At 50.9% G+C, this 11,790-nt stretch overlaps 1 protein-coding gene across 7 annotated transcripts in view; it reads right to left on the bottom strand.

Moving 5' to 3' along the window:
• Positions 1-617: 617 nt before the first annotated feature.
• The window catches only part of AHCYL2 (adenosylhomocysteinase like 2), a 44,819-nt gene continuing 33,646 nt past the window's right edge, over positions 618-11,790 (bottom strand). For all 7 annotated transcript variants that reach the window (XM_015287911.4, XM_046910495.1, XM_040663075.2 and 4 more), the window contains 12 exons: positions 11,547-11,641; positions 10,693-10,799; positions 10,230-10,346; positions 7,219-7,282; positions 6,405-6,493; positions 5,707-5,777; positions 5,481-5,575; positions 4,693-4,791; positions 4,517-4,585; positions 4,368-4,446; positions 3,624-3,744; positions 618-2,510 (listed from right to left, as the gene is read on the bottom strand). In XM_015287911.4, the coding sequence (XP_015143397.1) occupies positions 2,504-2,510; positions 3,624-3,744; positions 4,368-4,446; positions 4,517-4,585; positions 4,693-4,791; positions 5,481-5,575; positions 5,707-5,777; positions 6,405-6,493; positions 7,219-7,282; positions 10,230-10,346; positions 10,693-10,799; positions 11,547-11,641 (1,013 nt within the window). In that variant the 3' untranslated portion in view covers positions 618-2,503. The remainder of the gene's footprint in view (positions 2,511-3,623; positions 3,745-4,367; positions 4,447-4,516; positions 4,586-4,692; positions 4,792-5,480; positions 5,576-5,706; positions 5,778-6,404; positions 6,494-7,218; positions 7,283-10,229; positions 10,347-10,692; positions 10,800-11,546; positions 11,642-11,790) is intronic.

The raw sequence follows: 11,790 nt of genomic DNA, 5'->3' as shown, positions 1-11,790 counted from the left end.
GCGCCTCGCGCCCCGCCCCCCCGCTCCTATTGGCTGTTGCACGGAGGGGGCGGGGCTGGAGGACACACCCCCTCACCCCGTTCTGCTATTGGGTGGGGAGGGGGTGGGGCTGTGGGGGTGTTGGGGTGCAGGGGGGCACCGTTGAGATGATGGATACTGGGAACAAGGGGTGCTGGGGGGGGGCACGTGTTGGTGCCCATAGAAGGCACCACCGCTGGGGGGGCTATGAGGTGACCCTATACAGTGGGAGCTGGAGGCTGCTATGGGGCAGTGGGCTGAGGGGAGGTCAGCGACCCCACAGTGATGCCATTCAGCAAACATCTGCTGCATCCAGATGGGGTTTGGGGTCCCATCCCCATCCCATCCTCATCTCCATCCCCAACTCCATCCCATCCCCATCTCCATCCCAACCCCAACTCCATCCCATCCCCATCTCCATCCCATCCCCATCCCAACCTCATCCCCATCCCCACCCCACCCCACCCCATCCCATCCCATCCCACCCCACCCCACCCCATCCCATCCCACCCCACCCCACCCCATCCCATCCCACCCCACCCCACCCCATCCCCACCCCACCCCATCCCCATCCCTCATCCCCAGTTCCGGAGCCCATCGGTTTTCCAATGTTTTATTTCTGTTTTGAGATTACAGAGTCTTTATTGCTGCTCTAATACAATCACTCAGACATCAATAATTAAAACACCCTTTTGAAAATGTTCTCCAAGTTTTGCTGCCCTCTCTGCAGCTGACGACGATGGGTTTTGTCTCATTTGTTTCTAAAGATCAGAACTGATTTATTCTCCTTATGCGATTTTGCTGGTGTTACCTAAATCTCCTTTTCCTAATTCTTTAAAAATGTGTTACATTAAAAAAAAAAAAAAGAAGAAGAAGAAGAAAAAAAAATTAACACGTTTTAATTTAGAGATGATCACAGAATATTATAATTCCAGATTGATTAGGAAAAGCCAAGCAAGCGGAAAAGCTGACAGGAGAAGCAGAATGACACGGAGAAGAACTTTAAAAATAGAGGTGTGAAAAGGTGGGGCCATTTGGGGGGTCTTTTTTTATTGTTATTTTTTTGTCCTATCACCTGGAAGATAAATGAAGATAAATCGGGGCTTAGAAATCGGCACAGCTGCCGGGAGAGATGATCCTGGGGCAGTGATGAGCTCAGTGTGGGGTGCTGAGCTCTACGTTGGGTGCTGAGCTCCATGTGGGGGTCCAGAGCTCCATGTTGGGTGCTGAGCTTCATGCTGAGGTCCAGAGCTCCAAGTTGGGTGCTGAGCTCCATGTTGGGTGCTGAGCTCCATGTTGGGTGCTGAGCTCCATGCTGAGGTCCAGAGCTCCAAGTTGGGTGCTGAGCTCCAAGTTGGGTGCTGAGCTCCACGCTGGGGTGTTGAGCTCACTGTTGGGGTGCTGGGCTCCACATTGAGTTGTTGAACTCCATTTTGGGGTGCTGAGCTCCATTTTGGGGTGCTCAACGTGTAGATACTCAGCATTGGGAAACTGATCCATGTAGGGATGGATGCTCAGCGTTGGGAAGCTCAGCGTTAGGAACGCTCAACGTACGAATGCTCAGTGTAGGGACGCTCAGCCCAGTGCTGCCCCCTGAATAAAACCTCCAACAGCTCCGTGGACTCTTCCCAAAATCTCCTATCCGGGCGCAGTTCTGGAGTAGGCAGAACCGTTTGCTGCAGGATGTGGCCGCGGGGCCGCACTTCCACAGTTCCTCCTCTATTGTGCGTGAGCGACGTTGAGGACACCGCGAGGATCCGCGGCGGGCAGCGACCAGAGGCAGCCAAAGGGCTCTTCAGGAAGGTGCTCGGATCGAGCGGTGCCTACGGGACGTGGAGAGCCGGGATGCCACCCTGGAGCTCTGCGTTGTGGCCAACAGTTGGCCAACCTCCATCGGCTCCAACGCGTCGCGGTTCAGCACTGCGGAATTATGGCAGTTCCCAACTCCGCACCGACGGGGTGGTGCAGGCGGCTCCTCCGCCCAGAGGGGGTCGGATGGATCTGATGGAGGAATGTCACCGGGAGATCAGGCTCTGCGTGTTCCCCCTGAGGCTGCAGAGGACCTCACGTGGGTGCCGTCAGCCGTTGCGCTCCGGCCGTGATTCGGAGCAGCGTGAGCAGCAGGAAGGAAACTTTGGTTCACGGCAAAGATTGGCACTGGGAACGGAGCAGCAGCGCAGCGCCGGGGAGTCCCCACCCCATCAGCTCCTTCCTCGCCCTCATCCTCACACAGCCCCGAATGGGAACGACCAGAAAAGAGAGAAACGAAACGAAGGGGAAGAAACGGAGCGTCTCCCAGTCCGCGGCAGCACGAACACGAGGCAGAGCCGCGCACAGAACTCTAATTCAATAAATAAATAACCTAACACACGGTCTACTACGAGAGCAAGCCCGGCTCGAGCGTAGCAAGCTTGCGCTGCTTCATCCTGTACAGTAGTTGAGAAAGGATTTGGGTTCTGTTCCTCGTGGCTACAGCGGCAGGAACTTAATACCTGGAAAAGGGAGGAAACGAGGGTTCAGCGCATAAAAACTGTGAAATTTTGGGCTGGATGCTAAGAAAATGATAGAATATCCTGAGTTGGAAGGGACCCATAGGGGCCGTTGCATCCAACACCTGGTGTTGGCTGAAATGGTGTTGGAAGGAGCCAGGTCCTATCTCCTCCCTCGGAATTCGGAGTTATTTTTAGTTGGGGTGAGGGAAGGGGAAGCTCAGCGGTGCCAACAGGGCTGAGGGTTGGGATCAGCTCAGGGCACAGGGAGCTGCATTGCCACCTCCAGCACCCGAACCTGGATTAGAGCAGCAGAATTTATCAGAAAGAGAGGAAATTTCGGAGAAGTCCACATTGGCTTTTGGGTTGAGTGGCTTTGGTTACACTGTGTGTGTGCAGAGCTGCACCGGCTATGACACCACCCCAAACCCTGAGCCTAGAGGGAGAACTGACCCACAAAAATGTGGGGTTTTTCAGTGGCTCCTCTCTGGTGTGAGCCCAAGTGCTGCTGAGTGCCAGCCCCAGTGTGTCAGGCTTTAAAAATAACCTGGTTGCCTGAGAGCTGCCCGGGGGCACTGCAGTGGGAACAGCTGCCATCCAGGGAGTTCTCAGGCTGGGTGCAACCAGGGCAAGAGGGAGGTGCCGGGGAGACCTGGAGAGGAACTCGGGGGAACTCATAAACAGAGGGAGAGCGCCTTTGTACATGGGCAGATGGTGACAGAACAACAGGGAACTGCTCTGAACAAGAAGAGGGGAGACTGAGGTCAGATGCTGGGGAAAGCCTTCACCCAGAGGTGGTGCAGCCCTGGCATGGATGCCCAAAGCTGTGGGTGCCCCATCCCTGGAGGTGCCTGAGGCTGTGGATGGGGCACTGGACAGCCTGAGGTGGGGGGAGCACGCAGCCCACAGCAGGGGTGGCATGTTGGGGTCCCTTCCAACCCAACCATGGTTCTACAGTCTTTAAGGTTCCTTCTAACCCAACCCATTCCAGGATCTTTGAGGACCCTCCCAATCCAACCCAACCCAACCCAACCCAACTCAATCCTATGACCTATAAGGTCCCTCCAACCCAACCATTTCATGATTCTGCAGTTCTGTGACCAACAGGAGCCATACCTGTAGTAGTTGGGTTTGAAGGGCCCGTTCTTGTTCAGCCCCAGGTACTTGGCCTGTTCGTCCGTGAGCTCTGTCAGGTGCGCGTCGAATGTCGGGAGGTGGAGGCTCGCCACATACTCATCTGAAATATTTCAAGCAGTGAGCAGAGCACAGCTCTGAGCAACGAGCAGCAGCGAGAGCAGAGCTCTAAGCACAGCTCCCTGCAGCCCTTCCGAAAGAGGAAGAGAGCTCCCACCACCCATCCCCTGCACAAAGCATCGACAGTTTCACAAAGCATCACAGCACGAATGCTGGAACTGCAGAAATAAGCCTTTGCTGCTACGGTATGGAGTGGCTTTGTCCTTTTCTTTGAGAAAACAAACCTTTGGGCAAGCTGTTCTACAGCCCAGACAGAAGCTGCCCTCCCCCCGACCTTCTCAAAGCATTTGTATCTTGGAAGCACTCCATGTCCCATAAACACTCGCTGTCGGAATTGAGACAGATTGAGAGAGGAGCCTCAAAACTCAAAAAAAGATATATCAAATTTATCAAAATGAGAGCCGTGCCTCTTCCAACTTCCAGATTTGGGTCTGGAGAAGTAAAGTGTCCAACAGCATCTCCATTGCCCCTGGGCCACAAGGATGAGGATGAGGATGGATGAGGATGAGGATGGATGAGGATGATGCCCAGAATGGCAAAACCTCTCATCTGCTCAACATTGGTGAGGCAATAAAGAACAAGACAAAGCAATCGGCAGGTCCTTACCCATTTTCTTAGGCAGCAGGTACACATCTTGCTTGTAGCGGCCCTCGGGAGCGTTGTACAGCTCTATCAGAGCCAAAGCCTGCATGGAGGAGACGCTTGGTGAGTCAGCACTGCGTGCTATGGGGTGAGCCCACCCCAGCCCCACTCACCTGCGTGGTGGCAGTGATGGACAGCACGAAGGTGGGCACTGTGGAGCAGCTCAGGTTCAGTAGGCGGCCCTGGGGAGGAAAAGCACCAAACCCTGAGGCTGTGCCTCCCTCCTGGGGCGAGGCAGGGTCTCCCCATGCTCCTGCAGCGGGAGGTGGTCGCTTTGTGTGCCCCTCACCTCCGCCAGCAGCACTATTCGCTTCCCATCTGGCCAGATGACGTGGTCCACCTGGGACCTCACCCGCTCCCAGGTCAGCTCGGGTGTGCGCAGGCTTGCCTGAAAGACAGCATGCAAATGGTCAAAGTCAAAGAATCATAGAACTATGGGATGGTTGGGTTGGAAGGGTCCTTAAAGATGACAGAACTATGGGATGGTTGGGTTGGAAGGGTCCTTAAAGATGACAGAATGATGGGATATTTGGGTTGGAAGGGTCCTTAAAGATGACAGAGCAATGGGATGGTTGGGTTGGAAGGGTCCTTAAAGATGACAGAACTATGGGATGGTTGGGTTGGAAGGGTCCTTAAAGATGACAGAACAATGGGATGGTTGGGTTGAAAGGGTCCTTAAAGATGACAGAATGATGGGATGGTTGGGTTGGAAGGGTCCTTAAAGATGACAGAATGATGGGATGGTTGGGCTGGAAGGGTCCTTAAAGATGACAGAATGATGGGATGGTTGGGTTGGAAGGGTCCTTAAAGATGACAGAACAATGGGATGGTTGGGTTGAAAGGGTCCTTAAAGATGACAGAATGATGGGATGGTTGGGTTGGAAGGGTCCTTAAAGATGACAGAATGATGGGATGGTTGGGCTGGAAGGGTCCTTAAAGACCAGAGACATCCTCTGGGATTCCTGGCAGTGCTGTACAGAGGATGGCTGGGTTATTTTACCCAGTATTTCATGCTGAAGTGAGGCCAAGAGGTCCCCACGGCCCCACAGAGCCCACTGTGTGCTGCACGGTGCTCACCACATCAATCTCGGTGTTGGAGTGCCCCATGTTGCAGACGATGCAGCTGTTCTTCATCCGGTCCAGGTGCTCCCTGGTCACCACATTCTTGTTGCCTGTGAAAGGGGAATGCAGAAATGTCAACAGGCACAAAATGCAAATTATTGGTGTGACTTTCCCCATTTTTTTGCCCTTTCCTTTGGACCTGGTTACGGGGTGCTCTTCTGCCCACCCCAGCACTGCATACCTGTGCAGGTGATGACAATGTCCACCTGTCTGATGACTTCATTGAGTTTTACGAGCCGGAAACCATCCATGCTGAGTGGGAAAAAATAGATCGTTGGAAAAGCAGCAAAAAATGTGCCAAAAATAGAGAAAAAAACCTCTCAGATACTCATTTTAACTTTCTAACGCTGCACAACAGCCAACACGGAGTGCTGAGCGACGCTGTGCCCCAAGCATTTCTGGGGTCAGGAAAGAGATATTTGGGTCTCCTGCACAAGATGTGACACTAAAATGTGAATTTTTGGGGTTTCGCATTTTCTGATGTGAAATCAGCATCCAAAAACGTCCATTTTTGTTTGTTCTGCTGAGAAAGGTGCGCTCTGTACATGGCAGAACCAGGGCAGGACTTTGGAGGATTTGTCAGCAGTTCCCCTGAGAGCTTATTTCTGTCTCTCCTGAGCTACAAAATCACTCCTACTGTAAAATTATCTTTTTTTTTTCCCACTGGATCTCTCAGTTTGTCCCAGTTACTGCTTCTTCCTGCTGCAAATCCCTTTTGGGGGGCAAACTCAAAAGTTCTGCAGGTGATGGTGATGGAACCCAACTGTTCTGCTTATTGAGGGTGGTCAAAGCCAAACATCCTGCGAGCGCTTCCCACTGATCCGTGGCCACAATTTTCCTGCAGAACATCCCCAGAAAGGAGTGAGGCCGGGTGCTTACCAGGCCTGCAGGGCACAGATGGGATCGATCTCAGTCACATAGACGATGGAGCCCATGGCCTTCAGCGCCGCACAGCAGCCCTTGCCCACCTGGGAAGGAGAGGAGTGCAGGGAAGAGGGAGATGAGGGACTTTTGAGGCATGCAGGATTCCCAGATTTGGAGCACGGGAAGGTAGGAGAGGCACTAAAAATATACAAGTGCTAAACTCAGGTTGCCCAAAATTCTCAGACTTGGAGCAATCTAGGACGTGGGTGAGGCTGCAGCTCAGCTTGAAGCTGAAGACATGGAAGTGCTGATTATTTGGGTTTCTGAGAGCTCTTTCACCCCCCCAAAGCGTCCTTGTGTCCAGAAAGACAAACAACACTGAGAGATTACATTTATCTCAGGGAACATTCCAGAGTTCTGTATGGTCTCTGCTCTGTTTAGGAAGTGTCACAGTTCCATCTCTGAGGGTCAGCCACCCATACCACCCAGGGAATGCAGCAGTACTGATAAGGACTGACATTGCCCCAAAATGGGATCACTTTCTCGAGAAGATCCCTCCATTTGAGGGTGCAAAACACATCAATAAGGCAAAACTCACTTATTTTTCTCGAGCAGCTTTCAGCACAGAGCGCTACAGCTGCACACCCACAGAGCTCACCTCTGATTATTGTCACATGCAGATGTTTTTGTGTCCCTTAACGTTTCAGTATTGGTATTTTAATGTTCAGGTGCTCTGAATATTGAGCAGTGATACATCTTAAGGCTCAGGTTTGGTTTCTGGCACACATCTCACAAGGAGAGCACCCATCTGGGTGGCAGAACCCCTTACCTCCCCATAGCCACACACCACCACCTGCTTCCCTCCAAACATCATGTCTGTTGTCCTCTTCAGGCTAAGGAAAGAGAAACAAAGGATTAAAATCCAGCAGCAGGAACAGGAATCGTTTCTATTCCCAGATGGGCATTTCCCTTTGGTCAATTTGGGTGCTGACAACTGGAATAAAGAAGACAGATTTGGGGACTGATTACGTATATAGGTGTTTTTTTTTGGATCAGATCTCTAAAATCTTTTCAAAAAATAACTTCTTTGTGTCTCATTTTATTAAAAAAAGCCAGGATGTCTCACGGAAACACCTACAGAAGACGCAGAGGTGGTATTTTCTTGCCAGAATCCCAGTGCTCTCCCCCAGCAGAGCTTTCCCTCCCACCCATTCTCCTTCTGCCTCCTCCCCAGGAGTGCTCTACATCGTAGGCTATTTTTGGCACGCAGAAATAGGTCAGCAGTGCAGGGAAGGTGAAATTCCCCCACACTTCCCGAGGAATTCAGATTAAAATTCCAGCAGGTTTCCTTGCACCTTGGCTGAGGTTTCCCTCATCCCTGTCTCAGTGCCTATCCTATCACAGCTGAGACAGTGAGCCTTCACCCATCCCAACCAAGATGATAAATGAAACACGAAATCACAAGAAATAAAGAATCAGTTTAAGGATTCCAACCTTTTTAGCCCACTAAAAGGTACTGCAAAATAACAATTCTGCCCTCAGACACTCAGAACTTGGGAGCAACTCCTCACCAGGCACTGAGCCCCACAACACAGCTGCCTCTGGCCAGGCCCTGGGGCATAATTAGAAGGAAGGGCTGTGTAATTAAAGGAATTAGTTCATCAAGGGATTAATTCATCAAGGAATGGCTTCACTGAAGAATGGCTTCATCGAGGAATGACTCCATCAAGAAATTATTTTGTCAAGGAATGACTTCATCAAGATGTCTTTCCACTGCTGCTTCTTGCAAAGCACAGCTGCAACACATCGAGCTCTGTGGATGTCATGGATCTTGGGGACCAGACAGACAATGGCGTTGACTTAACCATTCCATGTTTTGAGGGCAGGAAGAGCAAGAAGCCATTGGCTCTTTGCTGGCTCACACAATGGGACGTTTCGGCATGAAGAGTTGGATTCTGCCACCATTGACTTGACCCAGACATTATCTTTTAGGGCAAAACGCAGCAAAAATGGGGAGGAAACTGCAAAATCATGCAGGGAAGCAGATTTGGTGGTGCAATAGCTCATGTGGTACTTATAGTCGTTTTTAAGCGTCATCTTCACGTCTTACTGGGACACATACTATAAACATGGATCCTCTTCCCTTTTGGTCACAACAACCTCTACCAAGAAGACCGCTTCAAAGCCAAGATGAGGGATGAGGTGCTCCACAAAGATTTGGGATAAACATGCTGTTTTGGTCAACTAGAATCCTGCTTTGGGGCTCTGAGATGCTCTGGTGCTACCAGGTGGGAGGAGAGCAAAGCAGCGTGAGCACAGCTCAGCAGCAGTGGATTCAGCAGTAGGAGATGTGTCTGCATTTCTACTTATTCCATTCATCATCCATGGTGCAGCTCTGCCACTGTGTGAAGTCCAATTTCTCCTTTGTTTGGGGCTCACTGAGCTGCTGGGATCACCACCACAGAATCATAGAATATCCCAACTGGAAGGAACCCATAAGGAGGAGTCCAGTTCCTCCAACAAGATCCAGCACGGTCTGAACTGTGGGAAGGCAACTTGTCCTCATCTCACCTGTCTTTGGCGAAGTTGGGCCAAAACTTAGGGGGATGGACACTCAATTCCATAAAAACAAAGAAAATTAGAGAGAAGGAGTCTGTGGCAGTCCGTGGCTTGGACAGATACACTCTTGGCTGGGTAAGGAACTGGCTGGAGGGCCGGGCCCAGAGAGTGGTGGTGAATGGAATTAAATCCAGCTGGCGACCGGTCACGACTGGTGTTCCCCAGGGGTCGGTGCTGGGGCCTGTCCTCTTTAATATCTTTATTGATGACCTGGATGAGGGCATTGAGTGCACCCTCAGTAAGTTTGCAGATGACACCAAGGTGGCTGGAAGTGTCGATCTGCCTGAGGCTAGCGAGGCCCTGCAGAGGGATCTGGATAGGCTGGATAGCTGGGCTGAAGCCAATGGGATGGGATTCAACAAGAGCAAATGCCGGGTCCTGCACTTTGGTCACAATAACCCCAGGCAACACTACAGGCTTGGGGCAGAGTGGATGGAAGACTGTGTAGAGGAAATGGACCTGGGGGTGTTGATTGACACTAGACTGAACATGAGCCAGCAGTGTGCCCAGGTGGCCGAGAAGGCCAATGGCATCCTGGCTTGTATCAGAAATAGTGTGGCCAGCAGGAACGGGGAAGTAATTATCCCCCTGTACTCAGCACTGGTGAGGCCGCACCTCGAGTACTGTGTCCAGTTTTGGGCCCGTCACTGTAAGAAAGACATCGAGGCCCTGGAGCGTGTCCAGAGGAGGGCAACAAAGCTGGTGAGGGGTCTGGAGCACAGGACTTATGAGGAGCGGCTGAAGGAACTGGGATTGTTCAGTCTAGAGAAGAGGAGGCTCAGGGGAGACCTTATTGCTCTCTATAACTACCTGAAGGGAGCCTCTTCTCTCATGTGACTAGTGATAGGACTAGAGGGAATGGCTTCAAGCTGTGCCAGGGAAGGTTCAGGCTGGACGTTAGGAAATACTACTTTTCTGAAAGGGTGGTCAGGCACTGGAATGGGCTGCCCAGAGAGGTGGTGGAGTCACCGAGCCTGGTGGTGTTCAAAGAGCGTTTGGATCTTGTGTTGAGGGACATGGTTTAGCAAGAACCATTGGTGATGGGCAAATGGTTGGACTGGAGGATCCTGTGGGTCTTTTCCAACCTTGGCGATTCTATGATTCTAAGGAAAGGAAGTAATGTCATTTTCTGCAGGAAGATTCTCCCACAAGCAGAAAATTCAAACTCTGAAGCCCAGTGTGCACATGTTTATGTGTGACTGTACAGAGAGCAGCACATACCCATCCAAGATGGACTCTCTGCAGCAGTACAAATTGTCAAACTTCTGCTTCGTCACTGAATCATTGACATTCATAGCTGGGACACAGAGCTTCCCTGCTTTGGACAACTGGTAGAGCCTGTGAGAAACAAGAGAAAAGCAGAGGATAAGTGGAAAACATGTCCTTTTGGTTTACTGTTGCGTGTTCTCCAGTGTTCTGCTTTGCTAGGATGAGCCGAGCTCATCTGGAGGGACAAATATAAACTCTTGAGGAGCTGAGCAGTGCCCTGATTTCAGGATCACTCTGTGATGAGGCAACACCTCTGCAGCTCTCCCTTTCTGCAATCCCACCCCAAAACAATCATAATTTCCTCTGCCACGTCTCACTCCTTTCCAGAGACCGAGCTTAGGTCCAAGCCTTTGGCTTTCTCCAAAGGCTGTCCCTTGTGCAGCGCCCTCAGCCCTTCTCTGCCACTTCCCATTACCTGTGCACTCCAGTGACACTCTCCTCTACGATCCCCTTGATCTTCTTGAACATGTTGGGATATTTCTTGTAGATCCAATGAGTGAGATCTCCTCCATCATCCAAAATCTGGAAGAAAAGCAACCACATTGTCACCACGATAAGGATTCCTTCTGACCCCAAAAAGGCACAAAGGGAGAAATGCTGCACTCAAATCCTCCCTCAAAGAACCTTCTCTGTAGCAAAGCCCCATCCGTGTATCCGTGCCCAGAGATATCCATGCACAGTCCAACCCAAAGAGCTCAAAATGCTTCCAATTTTTTCCATTTTTATTCATGTTTTTGTTTATTTTATATTATTTTAGCACGTTTCATACAGAACTTCCCATCTGATCACATTGCCTCTGAAAATGTGGAGCTCCCAAACCGGAGGTTCATATTTCGGGATTGGTGTGCATGTTCTCCTAGCTTCACTTTATCAATTAGTGGCATTTTCAATGGGAAACTACTCCTCAAAAGGAAGAAAAAAAGCCAATATTGTGTCTAGGCTGAGTCCACCCATAGTTTGCAGGTGGACTTCTTGACCTTCACAATTCTTTCTGAAGCACAAACAAGACAAGACTGGCAAACAAACGATGTGGATCCATGCCTGTCTCCCACCATGAATTCCCATTTGTCTCATTTAGATCACAAGCTCCAGGGTTAAAAATCACAATGCAAACCACACACTTGGCAGCTGCAAATGATTCCCTTAGCACTGCTCTTTTTTCCCCACAGAAGTCAAAGTTGTGTCTAAAACCAAGAGGAAATGCTCTAAGCCCCGTTGAGAAGAGAACTCCCTCTGGCACAGAGCTCCAATGTGACCATGATATCTCACCATGTTGGGCTGCCACCCCTCCACGTTGACGCAGCGATCGATGCACCACCAGAAATCGTCTTCAGATTCTCCTTTCCAAGCAAAGACGGGGAATCCTGGCACAGAGAGGGAGGTGGGTACCACTCTGCAGTTCTATGATCTTTAAGGACCTCTTCCAACTCAATCATTCCATGACACTATGGTCCTTTAGGTCCTTTCCAACCCAAACCATTCCACAATTCTACGATTCCACGAATTCACCTGG

The sequence above is a fragment of the Gallus gallus genome, chromosome 1 (genome assembly GCF_016699485.2).
Source record: "Gallus gallus isolate bGalGal1 chromosome 1, bGalGal1.mat.broiler.GRCg7b, whole genome shotgun sequence".
In the NCBI taxonomy this organism is placed as follows: domain Eukaryota; kingdom Metazoa; phylum Chordata; class Aves; order Galliformes; family Phasianidae; genus Gallus; species Gallus gallus.
Note: the sequence above shows the minus strand (reverse complement) of the source record. Positions and strands in the feature narration are given on the sequence as shown.